The following is a 20,117-nucleotide window of genomic DNA, read 5'->3' on the forward strand; positions in this document are numbered from 1 at the left end:
CACTACTTTTTGAGCAAAGTAGTGCTGATACTAATCAAAACCTATAGACTTTTATAGCTAGAACCTTTATAAAAAGAGAACATTGGTGCACTTGGTCTCCATAGATATTTGCACTTAGAATCACCATTAGTCTAATTGTGCCTTTTCCTTCTGTGTGTGAGTCATTAAAGACATTTGCTTCTCAGAGATTGGTTTCTCCAAAATTAAAACCCAGTGGTAACCATTCTCACCAATCAAAATTATTTTTCACATTCAGTGAAGAAACTTCTCCAGCTTTTTGCTTTACTAAGGTTTCTACTTTATTTGTAAGAAAGCCTGCTCCTGATTATTTCACAATAGAAATATGCAGGGAAACATTACAGGTGACCATTGTGTCTTTTCCACTGCACAAATATGATTCCCTTGGTTACTGTTACTTAATTTTATAACCTCACCATTGTTTTTAAAGTTGTAAATTTTTTGTTTCAGTTTTTGCCAGGGAGTATCACATAGTTTCTTGTGATCTTGTGATATACGAAATATATTATATCTTATATGATATATTTTATCATATAAGTTTGTAGAGGGAGGAGAAAGCTTAGATATTATTTCTTAAAGTTTCTTTTACTGATTATTCAACTGTTGCAAAGAGATTAAGATCTCTATTGAGGTGCAGAACTAAGAGGAAAGTTTAGTGGGTTGCATCCTGTGTCAAAGCCTCTCTTTACCTACAAGAATATTCAGTATAGCCAACTTCTCATGAGAGTACCCGAGCCCTAGAGCCCTTGCTAAGTGGTCAGCATACTTTCCAGTCTAGGAGGAATAATGCTTTGACGTTTCTGCATTCTCCCAGTGAACTTGAAGATGACTTACTTGGAGAAGATTTGCTGTCTGGCAAAAAGGTAAGAAATATCTGAAAGAAAACACTAGTCTTTTAATGGTACTAAATTAAAGGAATGCATCACTTGTGCATAGGATGTTGGGAGTACATAAAAATTGTATAAATACGATTATTATTTTTGTTTTGGTGCTGAGGCTAGAACTAAGGGCTTCTCTCATGTTAAGCATGTATTCACTGTATCACTGAGTTACACCTTCAGTCTTGAATTAATTTTTAAATGCACAGAATTGACTTTAGTAAGTTCTTTAATCAAAAGTCAAGCAGTAATCCCTCTGAAGTAAATGTTTTGGTTTCTACTATGTTCAGGTATTTCTACCTGGCAGGTATTGGGTTTAGGACAGTGGTGGCATAAATCTTATCCTTACCTTACAGGAATGTAACATTCTCAGGTTAATATTTTGCATAATGGTTCTGGAATTCACTTTGGGATTATTTGCAGATAAGCTTAAAGGTAAATATGTTCAGATATAATAGACATCCACATAAACAAAATTCAAAGTTCTCATGTAATTTTTTATAATCCTTTTTGATTAAGTAAAAATTTTGAAGTAATTATCTTTAAAATTTTATATCTATATATAATATACTCTATTGATCTATTTCAAACATAAAACATTTATGAAAAATGTGTAGCAAGAGATGAAAGTAAAAATTTTAAATTTTGTTTAGTATTTAAAAATACTTGCTATTCTATTTTGATAAACCATCAAGATAGTTTTAAATGCTTAGTTTTTAAAAGTCTTAAATTGTTGATGGGTTCTTACTCTCAAAGGTTGTTACTCAAGTTTGTTACACTTTTAGGTAAAGATTCATCAGTAATAGTAGTGTAAGCCAGCATTTCAAGGTGTATTGTTGACTGATACTTTTTGTCCATGTTATTACTGATTGAGTTGCCCTTTTGATCTCGTGTATAATATTGTAAAGATCTTGTACTAGAAGTGCCTCCTTTGCCATTTTCTTGTAACTTACTGTGTTGTATTATTTGCATTTTCTCTAATACATGAATTTGACACAAGATTTTTTTTTTTTTCCAATTCAGTTTTTCTGTGTTCTGTTTCTTACTTACCCACATTTCAGAACATAAAGCCTTGAGGAATATTTCAGACCTTATCTAAAGCATAGCAACTTAAAACAAAATAAAGGCTTTTTTATGGAGAATCTCAAACATACAGAACAACAGAGACTAGTACAATTTGTTCTGATGTGTCTTTCAACCAGCTTCAGTAGTTTTCAGTTAAAGGTAGTTTTTTTTCCTGTCTTTACCCACACACAATGCCTGCCTTCTGAATTATTTTGAAGTAAATCTCAGGTATTAAGATGATAGTTTAAGGTCTGAATCTTGGTGTGCTTTGGGGATTCTTTTATTTGGAAGTGCCCACCAAGGGGAGCTCCTGGTCTAAGGACACACATACTTGAAGCTTTTGTCAAGGTGCTTTCTGTCCCTAGCAGTAGTGGATGAACATTTCTCTCACTTGGTGCATGAAAAGTCTTTGTTGATGTGATAGATGACAAATGATTTTTGTTGGTTTAAGTGGTATTTATTTGATTTTGAGTGAGTCTTCATTAACAAGTTTGCTGCTATAGTCTGTGGCTGGCGCCCACTGGGCAGGTGCACTGACCCCCTTTGCTTTCCCTACAGTAGCTCTGAGAACTTCATAGAGGTATAACTGTGTCTTGAGAGACTCATAGGGTCCTCATGGCCAGAAGCACAGAGTGTGCTACATATGTCTCACTGTCAGAGAAGTTTTGCATGCGTAGTGCAAGGTCAGGATGAAGAAGGCTGGGGTGACCACATTAGATTTTTAAAAACTTGGGTGAGATTGAGATGGAAGTGGGATGCCAGTTTATATTTCTTCTTTAGCTTCTCTGTGTTACTTGGCCTCAACTAGTGCATGGACAAGTGTACACCAAGGTGGTCTCCATCATAGGTGCCAGTGTTGGAGAATGTTGGGGAACCATTTTCTCTTTGTTTTTGAACTTCCACTGCTCAGATCTTTGTTCTTGGGAGCCTGAGAGAGAACCATTCTTTTGCTTTCCTGCTTGCTTCTTTCCCCATAGAGGAACAACCAGTCTGGAAAGACTAGGAGGAAGGATTTCATTAGCATCCTTGGCCACTTTTTCTTCCTCTTGAGATCTGTTTGTCCTACTTTCCTGTAGTTCATCCTGAGCTGAGCATAGCCTTCCCAAGCTGCTCTCCCTTTTGCCTGAGAAAATAGTCTGCTCTATCTTATGGGGATGCATTGACAGCCTGTGGTATTCAGTCTAGCTCTGAGAATTCCAGATTTTCCAGTGAAGTGGATATTCTCTTCTTGTTCCTGCGTCTGTTACTCAGTAGGTTGAGAATTGAGAGAGAAAGGCCAAATCCTTAGGCAAAGAGATTGTGGTCAGGGCCTATCACATATATTCCTTTTATCTGTTTGTTGAATTATTGGTTCATTTTGCCAAATGCCTTATAGTTTAAGGACTGGGAATATAGCTCAGTGGTTGACCTTTTGCCTGTAATGCACAAAGCCCTAGGTTGATCCTCAGCCAAAAAAAAAAAAAGTTAGAAATTCAAGGCATTAGCCTCTTGAATGAAATTTGGCTTTTATCGAATTGCTAATTTTTGAAGATTTCATGAGTTTTTATTTACTGACTTGGACTGTTGACTTGTGTTTGCCAGGACAGGCCTGGCTTGCACCTGCTAATGGCAGCCTCTTTTACTGTCAGACTGGCCCAGCTAACAGAAACTTCATTGTGAGTCTTAAGCAGTGCGTTTTGTTGTCATAGAGATCCATCCATTCTCCCTTCTGCAGATAAACTGATTGTGTGGCCCATGTTATTTTTATCTTAATGTAATATCAATGATAGATGGGGTTTCTTGGAACTAGAATTAATAGGATTTGTTATTTTTGGTTATCAGAAATACTGTATATAAAGAATATATTATCAAATTTGAGAGACCTATTTTTATATGGTATAAAAAAAGAAGGAAATATTGTTTCATCTTCAGGTAGAAGATCAAGTCAGTTTTTCTACTTTGCCTTTTTAAATATAAATGTATCTGTATGTTTGATTGTCTTTTGGAGGAGGAGGAGTAATTTATGTATGTCTTTTGTACATAAGAATAATTTTAATAAGTAAGAAAAATGAAGTGCCCACCCCCCCAAGTCAGATGTTGGAACACATTAGCCCAAAGAAGCTCAGAATTCCTGCTGGAGTTGCTGCTGGGCCGCTGCTTGACGATAGGTGCAGCACATGCTGTCAAACCCTGAAGGCTGGAGCTAGTAACATTTGTTTTCATACATGGTCTGTATTGGGAAAGCCAAAGTTTCTCCCCCTTTTCAGTTTATACAGATCCAGTTATCTTAAAAATTGCTTATTTCTGAAGTTGCCCTTTTTATATTGCTTAAAGAGTTTATAGATTTTGGAAACTGTTAAATTTTTTCATATCCCCTTAATTTTCTTTTTTATTTTTTTGAGCCACATCCCAATCCTTTTAGTTTAATTTTTATTTTGAGATAGAGTCTCACTGAGTTGTGTAGGGCCTTTCTGAATTGCTGAGGCTGGCCTTGAACTTGTGATCTTCCTCCCTCAACCTCCTGAGCCCCTGAGATTATAGGCATGCACCACCACATCCTGCTGTATATTAGTTACATCTTAAGGTTACCATTCTTTTTTGTGTATGATAAAGAAAAATTTTTTAGAATGCCCCACCTAGGCACCTCTTACCTTTGTTCTTTTGTGTTAAAATGAAAGTAAATTTGATATTACATTTGCTGCTTCTATACTTACTTGTCTGTGGTATCTAATAGTTAGCCAGTATGCCAGATATGGGATCTCTGGATTGTCCACAGTAATATCAAATCGAGAGAACCTTTTGGATGGCAATGTTTTAATACATAAAGTCATAAGTAATCCAGTCGAAATAATCCATTCAATGTGATTTTGCTCTTTTGTAACAAGTCTTTTTATGGAAGTGACACACATTAATTAGATTTCTTATTTTAATTAGAATCAGTCGGATTTGTCAGATGAAGAGCTAAATGATGATCTTTTACAGAGTGATAATGAAGATGAAGAAAATTTCAGGTATTCAGTATTAACTCATTAAAATTTCTTTATTTAACTAAATTGATAGGAACTGTTTGTGATTTATAGTTATAATGAAGTATAATTGAGCAATGTGGTATTGTATCCAACATATGATTACATTCTGAATGGGATATTAGTGTCTTCTGATGTAGAAATAAGCATACGCCAGGTTCTGTAAACGGATCAGCTGCCTGAATCCAGGTCAGGACCTGCATCTGGTGGCCAGTGAGGTCTGCTCATCTCGCCATAGATGCCAGTGCAGATTTATACTGCTTCTCAAAAAGCGCTTTATGGGAGGAGGACAGTGGCACAACTTAGTGCAGGGGCTGGGAATTGGTATGGCTGTCTTGGTTTCATTTGAGGCAGTTTGTATTAATAAATACCTGGTTTTCTGAATTACCATTTTGGAGAGAGATACTTACTTCCACCTACCTCTGGGTAAGTGGAAACAATTTTCAATTAAATGAGGAAACATTGGGGAAATATAAATACATGTCTTGGTTATAAATATAATGAACAAAATATGTGTCATGTAGATTTGTAACAGTTTTCTAACCTAAAGTGATAGATGGGTAAAAATACAGCTTTTAATTATTCTACCAGGTAGCTAAATTTTCTGATTCTGTTCTTTAACATCATTTTTATATTTTGATCTTTTGAGTTAGGCTGGCCTTGAAATACATCTTTTGAATCTTTTAGAGTAGTTTAAAGGCTATGTGATATATTCAGTGTTTTGTTAGGACTGGACACTTAACAGGTGTGAACATAGCTTTATTTGAATAATCTTGCATTTGGAACATTATCGTCATCTTATTTGGCATTTAGCCATTATGGTTTAATAAATGCAGTATGTTTTTTGCCTTTTCAGAGCCCTCTTTTTACTCAGAAATTGCTAATTTAAAACAATTTTGAGATATTTATGACTGGCCTAAATTTTATGTGAACATTGAAATGTATCTTCTTGCAGGTTTTTTTTGGACATCTTCAAGGATTTCTTTACCACTGAACTACATCTCCAGTCTTTTTATTTTTTGAGACAGGGTCTCGCTATGTTGCTGAAGGTCTTGCTAAGTTGTCAAACTTGTGATCCTCCTGCCTCAGCTTTCTTAGTTGCTGGGATTACAGCAACTAAGAAAGCTGAGGCACTGTGCTTGGCTTACCCTGCAGATTTTTAATCTTAAAGAGTTTTTTAGTTGGAATTTATATCATAGGCTTTAAAAAGAAACCATTTTGTTCTTAAAATTCCAACCATTGTTTTTTGCTTATAGAATAGTACTCTTATTTTTAGTTTACACTCAGCAAACAGATCGTATTCATTTCATTTCAGTGAATGGAAAACGTTGGTTCAGTCTTGGATTTACCAGTCACATCTGCTTCCACATCTGTTGAGTGGGTTCTTCTGGTCCCAAAGTCTCCAGCTGCTGAGTGGAGGCCCAGTCTGCATCATGAGTCCTGTTGTGGCTCAGGGTGGCTCCTGGAGTTGTGTTTTCACTCGCTGGGAAAGTGCTTTGGTCAGGGACAGGAATAACTTTACACCAGCCGTAGTTTAAACAACTCATGTATGTATGTCGTGGTTTAATTTTGAGCTCCACTCTCATGGGGTGTCTTCCTTTGTATTTTTCCAGTTCTCAGGGTGTCACGATTAATCTGAATACCACATCTGGCATGGTTACATCATTTGAACTATCTGACAACACGAATGACCAATCTGGAGAACAAGAGTCTGAATATGAACAAGGAGAGGATGAGATAGCTTACCACAAATCCGACGGACCAGAATTGTACACTCAGGAGTACCCCGAGGAAGGACAGTACGATGAAGGCCATGACACGGAGTTGACAGAAGACCAGATAGAGTATGGGGAGGAGCCAGAGGAGGAGCAGCTGTACAGTGACGAAGTGTTGGACATTGAAATCAATGAACCTTTAGATGAGTTTACAGTGAGTCTTTCCTCCTTTGTATGGCCAAAGATAATATGGCTTCCTGCTCATGGGTTTCTAGACTGATTTGAAATCTGTTTACCTCCCTTGGGAGGGAGGGAAATTAGACCTTATTATCACTGTCTGCCAGTTTCTTTATCTGAGCTATGACAAAGTTTGTGTTGACAGCTTGTTTGGCCAGAGGTAATGCTCTTTTGTCATTCTGGAAGGCTGCAAAGAATGGTGACCTTGAGGCTTGCACCCTGAGGAAGGGAGCAGCTTTGTGTGGTGGAGATGCACTGTCAATTGATGGAAGTACTTAATGCAGAGCTTTCATCCAGGCTTTAGCCAAGATCTGATAAAGTCCTTCTAAGGTGAAAAGATTATTGACCTGCTAAAGACATCTTCAAGGTGCTAATATTCCAGTGATTGATGTCCTGTTCATTCATCCTTTTTGTAACTGAGAACTGTCTAAACCTGAATAAAGAGATTGGAGGTTAGTTTAAGAAATGTCACACATAATTTGTTATCTGTGATCAGGAAGCAAAGATTGTGCTGATTTTTTATTTCAAAAGATGGTTTTGGTAGTTGGCATTTTTTTGTTTGTTTTTTTTTAAGTTGAACCATAAGGAAAGAAAAAGGCACTAATGTAAGATTGTTCACCTGACAAAATGATTTGTCATCAAAAAGGGTTTTTTTGTGTGTGTGTTTGTTTTGTTAAATGAACACTTAATGACAGTTGCAGGAGGGGCATGATCTCCTGGGGTATGTGGAGCCTTAGGGCTCCCAGAGCTCCAGGGTCCTTCCTATTGAGGCAGAGTGGGAACCGGGCTAGCCCTACCTCAGTATCCAGAGCCCTTCTGAGGCAGGAGTGGCTCTCTCAGCTCCTTATGTCTTCACTCAGAGTGTGCTTCCATTTGGTGAGAACATTTAAGAATTGCTGGATGTTAGACATTTATATGTGCATGAGTGGTTTTGAAAAGAATTAATTATGTAGAATATTTAGTTTTAGTCCCTGTTGTGGTTGCTGAAGGTGTCTCAGTATTTGATTCTTTGTGAATGCTTGTTCCTCGGGAGCAAGTCATGAAAAGATCTTTGTGGTTTAGTAAGGAGTCTGGTAAAGGCATCTTGGGGACTTTTTTTGATAGCCCTGTGTTTTGGTAATAAATTGGTACCAGGTGGACAGGTGCCTTCTAGAGTGTTCACATACTTTCTTAAAGTGAGACTGTAATTTGAAATGCTTTTTAAAAATTAGTCTTTCAAAAATTGACTAGTTATTTCCTAGTGACAGTATTATTTCCACTGGTTATCAGTAACAAAGCATTGGCTCATTGTCTCTGGGGGTCTCTTCCCCCTACAAATTCGGTAGTGCAGCCTGTCTCCACTTAGTTCAGCCCTGGGACACAGATAGTGCTCTACCATGGAAAATGTGGAATCTGGTCCTGCCTGTGATGGTGGGATTTAGGACAAATCAGTGTGGAAAGTGCTCTGTAGAGCCCGTGAGTGCTGCTGCATGGGAGTGTGTCTCACTTGGCCTTCTTGTGGAGTGGTGTAAGAATTTCCTGTTCTGTGTTCCACAATCTAAAGCCTCGTCGGTGATAAAGATTATTTTAGTCATACAGAGTGTTGGATTACAGGTCATTGAATAGAATAGATTGGGGGATTTAAAAGTACTCATAGAACTATATCATATTAAAATGAATTAATTATTTTCAGAATTAAATAAAACCTTAAAGTAAAAATTTACTTGGAAATTCTAAATGTGTCCTAGTGTTTTCACAGAGTTGTTTATACACTTTAAAGGTGAGGGAAAGTGGTAGGATATTATTTCACGAGCAGTGTCATCCCACCTTAATGCACCTGGTATGGCAGCTATGGCCACCTTATATTTTGCATAGTTGTCACAGTAGTGTGTCTGAAGTGGCCCATTGGGTGGAAAGAGAGGTGCCGGATTGACATGGAATGCTTGGCTTGGCTCGGTTCGGGCCTCTCTCGCTTCCTTCTAGGCTGTCAGGGGTGTGCAGATGATTTATTTACTCATTATTAGACTAAGGAGTCATGAGTAGATTGTGTCTCCATACCTCAGTGGTAAGCAATTTATTAACTGATTTGTTTAACTGGTTCCCTGTCCTTAGAATTCGACAGCCTGCATGATGAAACCCCAAGAGCTATTTCTGTACATCATTTGGAATGCTTTTTGTGCGTGGCTGGGTGTGGAATCAGAAGACCATAGCTTTGGGGTCAGGAGGGACACTGTCAGACCTGTGCAGAGGGGATGTCCAGAGACACTGAAGGAGTGGGAGGCACAACTTTGGCATTCTTTCTTACAACACTCCAGAGAACAAAATTCTTAAAAGTCTGTGGATTTTGCAGGTGCTATTTTTGAGAGTAAATTGTAATTTCATTTTAAAATTTGTAATAGTGAGGACTCTATATTGGTTAGTAGTGGACAAAATATTAGAAAATTATTGGTGACATAATTTAATTGAAGTCTTTAGAGCCTGTAATATTAACAGAGATTGGGGTTTTATAAAACACTGTTCCGTATAAATGGTTGCAGATTGACAGTTTATGTAAAGGGTAGCAGATTTGTTTCCCAATGAGATTCCAGTGGTGTAGACTGAACCCCATTGTATATTTGCTGATAATCTGACTAGCGTCACAGGCCTTACTTGGATCTGATCGTTTTGCTGCCAGTGATTCAAGGGTGGTAGTAGTTGTTCTCTTAATGGAGAGCTTGCAGTCTCTCCAGCAGAGCAGAAGGCAGTCGTGGGAAGTGAGGTGAGCACTTGGAGACAGCGGTGTTCTTTGGGGATGTAGACAAGATTGTCACACTATGTGGTGAGTTGTTAGGGTCTGTAGTTGCTTGTTCTTCCGTGGTTGCCTGCTTGTCACTACTGCGGTGCTCATTTTTAACAAGTGTGCAGCAACACTGGGAAGATTCCCACACTGAGTAGATAGAACCTGATCGGCTTCTATCAGGAGTAGCACAGCTTTCTGTGGTAGTGTTTTTGTCTCCAAAAGTAATGTCCTTACATTCCATACAAACCTGGAGTCCTCCTCCCTACTCAAGGGAGGGGCCTGGTGAAGAACCTGATAGACCCGGATTCTAAAGGGCATCTATGTGGAGTTGGATCACCCATACTGTAGTTCTCTCCCACTGTGAAAGTGGTGAGGGCTGGGTGTGATTTCAGCCCCCTGCCAGGCTTCCTGGGGAGAGAGCGCATGCATGTGCACATGTTCTGAAGTTTTCTTTCCCTTAGGTTGATGGTGAAGAGATACTTCACAGGGTACCTGGATATGGAAGCCACACACAGGCCACCAAACCTTGGTGATGGGGTTTACTCTATGGGCCCTGTTCAAATTTAACATGGAGAGGAATGCTTTGTGCTTTGTGCTCAGGCAGGGACTGCTGTAGCAAATCTGCCAAAATAACTGACATGGGTCATAGAGATGAAAAGTGCTTAAACAAACAAAAACACCCAAAAGCTGTGTGAGAAAAACTTGTTTTCTCTTCAATGGCCGTCAGGATGAAGAACACTTGCAGGCTTATGGTGGGCAACAAGGGCTGCAAGAGCAGGAAGACTGTGTTGCTGAAGATGAATTAGATGAGATTACTGATTCCCAGGTTGCTCCTGAGACCCAAGAGGTATTTGTTCAACTTTTAAAAAGAGTCAAAAAGTTTGCTGGTGTTCCTCCCTTCCCCCCACCCCAGATTTAAAATGAGCATCTTTCAGCATTAGTGAAGAGTTGAGACATCTCTTCTCTGAACTTAGTAAAAACCCAGGCTTTCTAGACTCAGGGGAGTGAGTACTGCTGTGCTGTGGTTTCTGGGTACTATCTACCCTTCAAGTGTTCTTGTTTGTTTATTTATTAGGTACTGGGGATTGTATCAAGGGCCACTTAACCACTGAGATACATCCCCAATCCTTTTTATTTTGTTTTGAGACAGGGTTTTACTAAATTGCTAAGGTTGGCCTCAGCCTCCTGAGTTGGTGGGATTATAGGTGTGTCTCCTGTGTCTGGCTTGTTAAAGTGTTTTAAATGTTTTTTGGGCTTATCTCTCAAAACATGGAATGTATATGTTAGTGCTTTGAAAGCAGTGCTATATAATTAGTTTATTTGAACCATTCAAAAAATACTGCAAGATTCCCTATCTTTAGTTGCTGATTTGGGTTGAAGAAACAAGAACTAAGAGGCTTGATCCTTGTCCTCAAGGGACTTGCAGTCTAACATAGGGAGTCAAAAGATGTGTGCCAATATCTGTAACGTAAAAGCAGAAAAAGTGACACCTTCCAGGAGAGGCTCAGACATGGTGCAATGTGAGCAACTTAACTAGGGCACCTGAGGGGTGATGGCTGGGCTCCAAGACAGTGTAGAAGAGGTGATCCTTTGAAGTAGCATGGGAGATGGTATTTCCTGGACTGTGAGAGCTGGGGAGGGCTGTGGGTGACTCTGCCATTCTTGCTGTAGAACTGGCTGGCCCCTGGGGCCAAGTGTGTAGGCCACAGAATCATTCCTTAGCCCAGGACCTATTGATTTTCTTAAAATTTTTCTTTATTACTGATTTTTTTTCTCAATTTTTCTTAATGCCCCCTTTCCCTCAAGAGACATGAAAATATTTGTTTATTAATTCAGGCCATTTGTTTACCTAGGATGTTAGACCAAGGTTTTTGATACTCAGTTCATAAAACATTCTGTTCGCCCATTCTTTTTCTAAGGTGTATGATGCTGTGATAGAGTCTGAAAGCATGTTGGGTACAATAGGAGCATTTACTGGACATGCCCTTTCTCCCACCCACAAGCTAAATTTGAGTTTTCTTCTTGTGCTTTGTCTGTCTCACTATTTGAAATAATTTTAAAATTAGAGAATAAGATACAAGTAGAACAAGTGGGCCGAGGATGTTGCTCAGTGGTAGAGGGCTTCCCTAGTGTGCCTGAGGCCCTGGGTTCCATTCCCAGCACTCAAACAAGAAAAATAGAAGTGCAGTACAAGGGACTCTTTACCCAGATTTACCAGCTATGGAATAGGTTCTTTAGGGAACCAAGACAGAATTAGAGAAGATGTTACAGACCCAGGGTAATCAAGATGATGGGGGAGTGGGGTTCCCACTGAATTCTGTTGTACTCACCCTGGTGTGATGCTCATGTAATTTAGTCAGAAGACATCTGAGAAAGAAATCTACTCAGGGTATAGGAGTTAATATTCAGTAGACAGTACGATTAATACATTCAGATGAGTGCCATTCAAAGAAGGATGGATAATGTGAGAAAGTAATTGGAAGAAGGAGTAGTGTGTGAGCTCTAAGTATATGAAAATATATTCAGTAACCTAAAAAGCAAACTTGAGCATTTGAAAACCTGTTTTATTTAATAATGGCAAAAGTGAATGTTATTGGTCAGTTCTCCTTCAGTTGGGGGAGCATATTGGAAACATTCTCATGAGACAATTTTCCATGGGTGCTTCAGGTTTCTGCACATTTTGAGAGGAAATTACTGCCCGCCCTTTGTTGCACAGCCTCTTCAGGGGTGTTTATGTAGGTGGTGGCCTTGAAGACATGCTGCCTTCTTCTGGAGCAGACTTGCTTCCAGACTGCCATGACAAGTCCAGTTTCCTGTGCCCCACAGCTGAAGGATGTGGAACACAGTAACCCCAGGGAGAAAGGAGGACAACCCGTCCTGTGGGAGAGGGAAAACAATGAGCTCTGGCCTTTCACCCTCTGTTTCCCAGCAACAACGGGCTCTGAACTTTCACAATTTCCCATTCTACACCTGTTTCCCTGACTGCCCAGCCGATACATTCTACTATGATTAAGTATCTAATGATTAAATCACATTAAACATTCTGCTATGATTAACTCTCACCAAACCCTATAAAAATCAGACCCTCTCGTAACCAGTTGCCATTTTTTCTCCTGAAAATGTGCCATTTATTTCTCCTGAAAATGTGCTGTTTATTTAATAAAGCATACTTTGCTGGTCCATTGAAGTCTGTCCCTGTTTTGGTCATTTTTGGTTTCAGCAGCCCCTCCCAGAGTTACAACCCCTCTGGCAGGGGGTCGCTTGCCTTCTTCATGTGGCCCCATGGGAATAGGGCTTCAGGAAGCTGGTCCAAAGTGATGCTGCTGGTGTTGTAAGTAATAAAATTGTCCCAGTCTCTGACCAGGAGCCTGGTCTTCTCACAGCTTTCAGGAAACAGTGGCAGGCTAACTTTCACCTTGCAAGAAGAACGAGATCAGACCCTTCATTGTCTTTAAAGGTGCCTGCAGCCTTAAAGCACTTGTGCCTTGGCTCAGCAGTTTCACTTCAGTGAATTTATCCAAAGGAATTAATTTAGATGGGATAAGAAATACATGCACCAGGTATTCGAAGCTCTGAAAATAAATGGAACTAATGTAAACTTTTGTAAAGGGTTAAATACATTCTGATAATCTTGCAGTAGAATATGGTATAACACCGGATGCCTTAGCTCTTAAATGAAAGATGCTCATGATAAAGAAAGAAAGAGCAAGGTAATATGGTTCCTTTCCTTCAGCTTTACAATATATAGCCAAGTGTATGTGTCTAAGTCTTTTAAAGTCTGAATGAAGATGAAAATAGCAATAGTGATTACCTCTAGATGGTGGGATTACTCTAGAACTTTCCAATTAAAAAAATAATTTAGCTGTGTACAACATAATATATAAGTCAACAATATTATTATCTTTTTTCTGAAATGTGAAGAAACGGAATGCAACCTTAACCTGAAAGGCAGAGAACTAGAGACTGCATATGTTGAACTCCTATGATTTCTTATTGTATGGAACTTCCTGCAGGTTGCTTTCTGGAGATATTTTTAGAGGAAAAGTAAAATCTCATGTTTTGGCTGGTTGTGGTAGAGTATGCCTACAACACAAACATTCTATATAGATAATAAATCCTCTGTAGAATATTTATGCTTATCTTTGTACTGTTTTTCCAGAGAGGGTTGATGATTTTCTATGTATTCTGAATATCCAATCTACTGGTAGTTACATGCTTTATGAATATTTACTTTGAACCTGTGGATTGTGTTTTCATTTTCTTAAATATACCTTTTCATGAACAGAAAATTTTCATTTAAGTAGAGATTAAGTAATTTATGAGCTAAGAAGTCTTTGTCTACCTCAAGGTTACAGTTACCTTTCTTCTAGAAGCTTCCTAGCGTTGGCTAGCTGCAGTTGAGACTGTCTCAGCTGGTCGGTGTGTGGAAGGAGATCGTCTACATTTCAGTCTCTTTCTGGAAATCTCTCTTCCTGTTGATTCATTTTTTATGTCCTTATGCCAGTACTACAGTTTTATCATGGAGTCAGGTAGTATGAATCCATCAATTTTGTTTTTCCTTTTCAAGAGTATTTCCATGTAAATTCTGAGAGGTATTTGCCAATATCTACTAAAAATCTGGTTGGAGATGGTATGGTATCTTTAAATCAAATTGGGAAAACTAGCATCTTAATGATCATGTTGCCTTTTAGAAAGACTGCAGTTCTTTCTGTACAGTCTGAACTTTTTCTGTACACTCTAGCGCTGAGCTGCAACCCCAGCCCTATTTCTGTGGTCTTAATTGAGCTCTAGTACAGGTTCTGACCACAGCAGAAGCATGAGAATGGACATTCTGGCCTTGCTATTTACTTAGGGGAGATATTCAGGATTTCATCATTAAGTATATCAGCAGGAAGTATTACATCAGATTGAAAAAGTTCTTTTCTGTCTCTAGGTTGTTGAAATTAAAAAAAATTGAAATCGATGTATTTTCAGTGCTTTTTCTGTATCTGTTGACATAATGGTGGTCTGTATCCCTTATTTTTGTATGAATTAAATTAACTTTTAAAAAAACTAATCCAAACAATTTCATTTCACCAGTTTTTCTACAAATATCTTCTTTCTGTTCTGGAATTCGGTCCAGAGCACCGCATTGTTGTGGGTCTCCCATGTGTCCTCTATTCTGGAAGTTGCTTAGTTTTCCTGTTGTTTTGTGACCATGACACTCTTAAGTGCAGGCCAGGTATCTTGTGGAACTCCTGCCAGTCTGGGCTTTTCTCCTGGTAGACTGAAGTTGAGCTTGTAGAGAGTACTCCAGAGCTGAAGGGCCCTCTTAGCCTTCCCTACTCAGGTAAGGAAGTGTCTTGTGTTTCTTGTCTTCTTGAGAACGAGGCTATCTTTCCAGAGAGGGATGGAAAGACTTGCACTGCACCTCCTAGAACATCTGCATATATTTGAAATTCTTCAGTAGCTAAGATTTGTTAAATTGACAAATTTAACAAATTCAACCTTGCATTTTTAAATAAACCCCACTTGGTGGTGGTATTTTGCTAGATTTATGTGGTTTTATTTTTTGAAGAATTTTTATATCTGCAAAAATGAAGGCTATTGATCAGTAATATTTTTTCTTTATTTTTATACCATTTGGTTTCCTAACCATCTCAACTATTAAATTTTCACTATTGGTAGAATCAGATACTTTGATTTGTGTCTGGTAACATCATACTGGATCACTCAGTTATTCTATAAATAAGCATTAAAATCTTGGGTCATTTTTGTAAGCTGTGTTTTTCTATAGAGGTAAGTACTTTTATGATGATTTTCATATGATCTTTTATTAAGAATTAAAAAATGAAATCAAATGTAGTGTTATAAACATATTTACATTTTAATTTGTAGATCAAATCAAATTAGATCAGGTATCCTTAGTATCTGTACTCATCACACAGGAGTAATTGATGGCATAAATAAACAGGAGGCCTAGAGCTTAGTGACAGTTTTTGCAGTGTGTGATTCAGTCTTGTCTGGGCCCAGCTATTAGACCAGAACCTTGAGTTCTAGGACATCTCCATCACTCTAGAAATTATCCTGGGTTAGCCTTGTGTAGTAATGCCCCCCTGCCACTCCTGACCACTGGACAGTAGTATCATTTTGTCCCTTGGAGGATGTCAAATAAATGAAATTCTTGCAGTGTGTGACTTTCTGCCATTCTTTTGCAGTTTCATCCCAGTTGTGTCAGGTTTGCTCCTTTTTTTTTTTCCATTTAACTTTTTTAGTTTTTATTGGTGTTGTAGTTACATAATATCAGGATTTATTATGCTGTATTCCTACATGCACATAACATAGTTCAGTCTCTTTCTCCAGTACTTCCTCTCTCCTCTTTCTTCCCCCATCCACTTGTTCTACTCTACTGATCTCCCTTACATTATTTTATCATTTTAATTAACATTAACATTATAGTATAAGCAGGTTGTGATATATTTGTATGTGAACATAGCATACTTTGGTTGATTTGTGCCCTAGTATTTCCCCAGAATTTACTCCTTTGTATTGCTCAGTTGCATTCTAGAGTTTGATGTTCATCATTCATTCACTAAAGGACGAATTTCAATTTTGGTGGTCCTGCACAAAGCTGCAGACGTTTTCCAGAAGGCTTTTATTTTAACATAAGTAATCATCTCTCTAGGATGACAGTCTAGGAATGGAGCTTCTGGGTGATAAACTGTATCTTCCCCCTCCCTTGGCTGGCTGTAATTTGCTTCAAGGAAACAAATTTTATCTTGTCTCAAATTTCTTAGTTGGAGATTGAATGCAGAATAAACTATGTAAATTTCAATACTATTGTGTTTTACATTGGACTTGTTTGAGCTGTGAGTACAGTTTATAGTTAAATTTAAAAATGACTGCTTTGTTGGTAATCTGTAGACCCCAATGTTGACTTCTTCAGGGAGCTTTTGAGAGACTCAGGCTCGCAGGCCCCACGCTGGGCCTGCCTGGGTAGAGTCTGCCTTGGAGCCGACTTCCCGTGATTGGTACTTCCCGTGAGAAGCACTGCCAGGAGCATTGGAGGTGGCGCAGAAGCTTTTTGCAAGGTGGGGCCACACAGGCCTTGCCAGCCATCTGCAGCTGCCACTCACTGATTTCAGAGACTGATAAAGCTAAAGGATTCAGACCAACAAGAGTATGAGGTCCTGGTCCTTTTGAGTCCCCCAGTATACCAAGCATTGGAATACTGCAAGTAGATTGTAGCTGCTGAGCTACTTGCAGTTATCCTTTTGTTTTAAGGATGTTTGAATATGTGTTTGCACTGCAGGGTGTGTCAGTGAGCTATGTGAATTGATCTTTTTATACAGACAAGGTTTAGGAAAAGAGGAATGCAAAACACTCATGTCATGGGTTTGTTTTAATTTTTCTTGTACATTTTCTATTAAAGTAGTTTGAGCCTGTTAAGAGTGAAGAATGTTTTAAACTATGAGCTGTGAGAGTGAAGAAGCAAATTCTGTTTTCCTTATGCTGAAAGAGTTGCTCTAGTGAGCCACATGCTCTAGATCTCTCCAGTTTTCACTGCCCAGGAGAGCAGTGGTTCCTGTTGCTGGAATTCACGTGATACTCAGCAGGAAGACTTGTCTCTGGAGAGGCTACTTTAGCTTGGGGTGAGGTTAGGGAGAATTTTGGAGGAAATACTGGGAATCACAAAACCACGATAAAAGCTGATTTTAGTGTGAAGTGACTGAAGAAAAAAACAGTTTTGCTCTCCACTGGCCAAAGCTGTTGGTAGTGCAAGTTGCCTCCAGCCAGCCAGACAGTAGTGGGGAGAAGCCAGAGTAGTACAGGAGGGTTCTGGAGGTACCTTTGGACCACTTTTCTGGCAGTAGAGATCAGCATAGGTGGGTCAGGAAGTGGGGGTTGTGGAGCCCTAGAGCTGGGAGTGTGAGGTGGGCTATATGCTAATAAACTAACACACTCCAGTGTAACTGGTCTGGAATTTCTAAGTTTTAGCGTATTGATATTATTATTATTATTTAGTGCCAGTTGTGTTAACTTGCTATGATCAGACGTGTAAGTGGCAACTGTGATAGGGTGTTGTATATTAACTGCAAGTGTGAGTTGAGCTTTTTACAATGTTAAGACAGCTTTTAACACTTGAGGTGACTTTTTCTTGGAGCCAGCTTGTAAATATGAACAGCCTAAGATATTTTTAGCATGTTTTCATGTTAAATTTAAATGAATTTGAACTCTCTCTCTGTCCCCCCCCCCATGTCTGCCATATAGGGAAGTATGGAAACTTTGGAGCTCCAGAAAGACGTTAAAGAAGAATCAGATGAAGAGGAAGATGATGATGAAGAATCTGGACGATTACGTTTCAAAACGGAAAGGAAAGAAGGAACAATTATTAGGCTCTCTGATGTAACTAGAGAGAGAAGGAACATTCCAGAAACTTTGGGTAACTCCCCCCCCCCACATTTCTTCCTTTCCATTTCAGATTCTTCTGTAGTTTTATTATGATTAATTACACAAGAAAAGAAGGTTGGCTGTGGTTGATTGTGGTACTATCCAGAGGGTGGACAGTCTTGAGCTCCATGCTGTGAAAGGCCATCCCTCCTGGAGTGACAGTGTGAATAGAATATTTAAGACTGTCTATTTTAAATAGCCCTCCTTTGGGAGTTTGTTGGCCTAGAGCTGCTCTTCTACAGATCATGCTCTTCCTGGCTGCCCTTGGGGTGGCAGCATAGGGATGCTAGACAGGGCCACACTGTCCTTCCAGAGACCTCCAGGGTTCCCTGGGCTAATTGTGGACTCATATTGGTTTTATTTTGTATTTTCAACACTCTCCTGGCCATTGTTTTATTTATTTATTTTCTTTTGAGGAAAAGATGGCTTGTCTATAGAAGTGATTCATTGAATGTCATTTTGAGCAAACTGCTGGTCTATAAATCTACTGTTGCTGGCTAACAGTAGTGACTCCACCCCTCTTTTTACAGTCTATTGTGATGACCTTTCCCACCAAGCAGTTGTTCTCAAGTTTATGTGAGTATCAGAACCAGCCTGAAGGGGGTTTGGGACATAACTCAGTGGTAGATGCAGTTGCTTACAGTGTTCTTGAGAGCATTGATCAGCCATAGGATTTTGGTACCCACTCCTTGCCGTTATGATTCATTAATTCAGGATGACATCCAGGAAAAGTGCAATTCCAGTGTGTTCCCAAATGCTGCTTTTTGGAGCCCGCATGCTAAGAACCACTAGGTCTGTGCTCCACCTTTTAGGAGGAAATTTTAGGAGGCAGAACTGTACCTGCCCTTTGGTCTTGTTGGAGGTGAAAATCAAGATTGAACCTTTATAACTACCTCTGTTACTTTTTTTAAACCATTGTTTTTAGGTTGAAATTGGGCATGTATCTTAAAGGGGCAGATACATCTTCTCCAGGCAGACGCTAAGCTCTCTAGTCGCACAAGCCAACGGTAGCGAGCCATTCTTCTCTCTCATTACTGTAGGAAGTAGGATTTGTGTAGACAGTGTGCTATAGTGTCAGAGGTCTCTCTCTGCCCTCTGATTTCCTCTTTCTGTACGTTTTGGCCCAAGATTTCTCTAGAATTTTCTAAGTTATGGTGTAAAGTTGCAGGTTGGTCTGAACTTGGTTTCTTGGAGACATCCTAACATTTCTTAGAAACTTATGATATTTCTAGCAAATTGGATCTGAAGTTGGCATTGGGTAAAAGAAGACGAAGCAAAGTTCTTAAAATAGAAGGTTAGGAGAAACAACTTCAGCAGGAAGAATTGATAGCATTACAGAACAAACTCACTGGAGTGAATACATCGTGGTCTTGGGTGGTGATGAGAAGAACAAGGGCAAAGTCTCCACCTAGCTAAGCACTGAGCTCCCTGGGCAGCAGCATGGTGCTTTCCAGAACTAGGGAGGGTGCTGAAGTCAGGAGGAGGTGGCAGGTCATTACTTTTCTGCCTCTTTGTCTCGGGCCTCATTATCTGGGCTGTGACTTTCATTACATACGTTTAAAAGTCCCAAGTATGAAAGCAGAACAACTGAGCCCCCATGGGTCCTTATGAAGTCTGAGAATATTAAATTACTGTTGGGTGACATTGCAAATGGGGAGACCTTTACCTTCTGTAACCAGCTTGGCTGTATGGCCACTTTGGATTTCATGGGTCACCTGTGCCACCCTCTCATGGCCTATGCTGCCTCACTACTTATACCCACTTCCCTGTGCCTTTCATCTCCACCCTAGCACAAATAATGACCTTGTTCTGAAGTGCCCAGCTGGCCTGTGTTTCTAAGTTTTCATTCTTCCTACATCTTTCTCTTTTTTTTTTTTGACCGGGGGAGGGGAGTGGTACCGGGGATTAAACCCAGGGGCACTCGACCAATGAGCCACATCCCCAGCCTTATTTTGAATTCAATTTATAGACAGGGTCTCACTGAGTTGCTTCTTATCTTGCTTTTGCTGAG

The 20,117-nt window shown here is 39.3% G+C and overlaps 1 protein-coding gene across 5 annotated transcripts in view; it reads left to right on the forward strand.

The window, feature by feature from the left end:
* Rbm33 (RNA binding motif protein 33) overlaps positions 1-20,117 on the forward strand; it is a 94,359-nt gene that overhangs the window by 21,150 nt on the left and 53,092 nt on the right. For 3 of the 5 annotated variants that reach the window (XM_026406178.2, XM_026406179.2, XM_077795901.1), the window contains exons 3-7: positions 833-881; positions 4,875-4,951; positions 6,580-6,895; positions 10,404-10,523; positions 17,927-18,098. In XM_026406178.2, the coding sequence (XP_026261963.2) occupies positions 833-881; positions 4,875-4,951; positions 6,580-6,895; positions 10,404-10,523; positions 17,927-18,098 (734 nt within the window). The remainder of the gene's footprint in view (positions 1-832; positions 882-4,874; positions 4,952-6,579; positions 6,896-10,403; positions 10,524-17,926; positions 18,099-20,117) is intronic. The other 2 variants (XM_077795900.1, XM_026406181.2) reach the window with 1 other exon arrangement.

Source organism: Urocitellus parryii, chromosome 3 (assembly GCF_045843805.1).
Source record: "Urocitellus parryii isolate mUroPar1 chromosome 3, mUroPar1.hap1, whole genome shotgun sequence".
Taxonomy (NCBI): domain Eukaryota; kingdom Metazoa; phylum Chordata; class Mammalia; order Rodentia; family Sciuridae; genus Urocitellus; species Urocitellus parryii.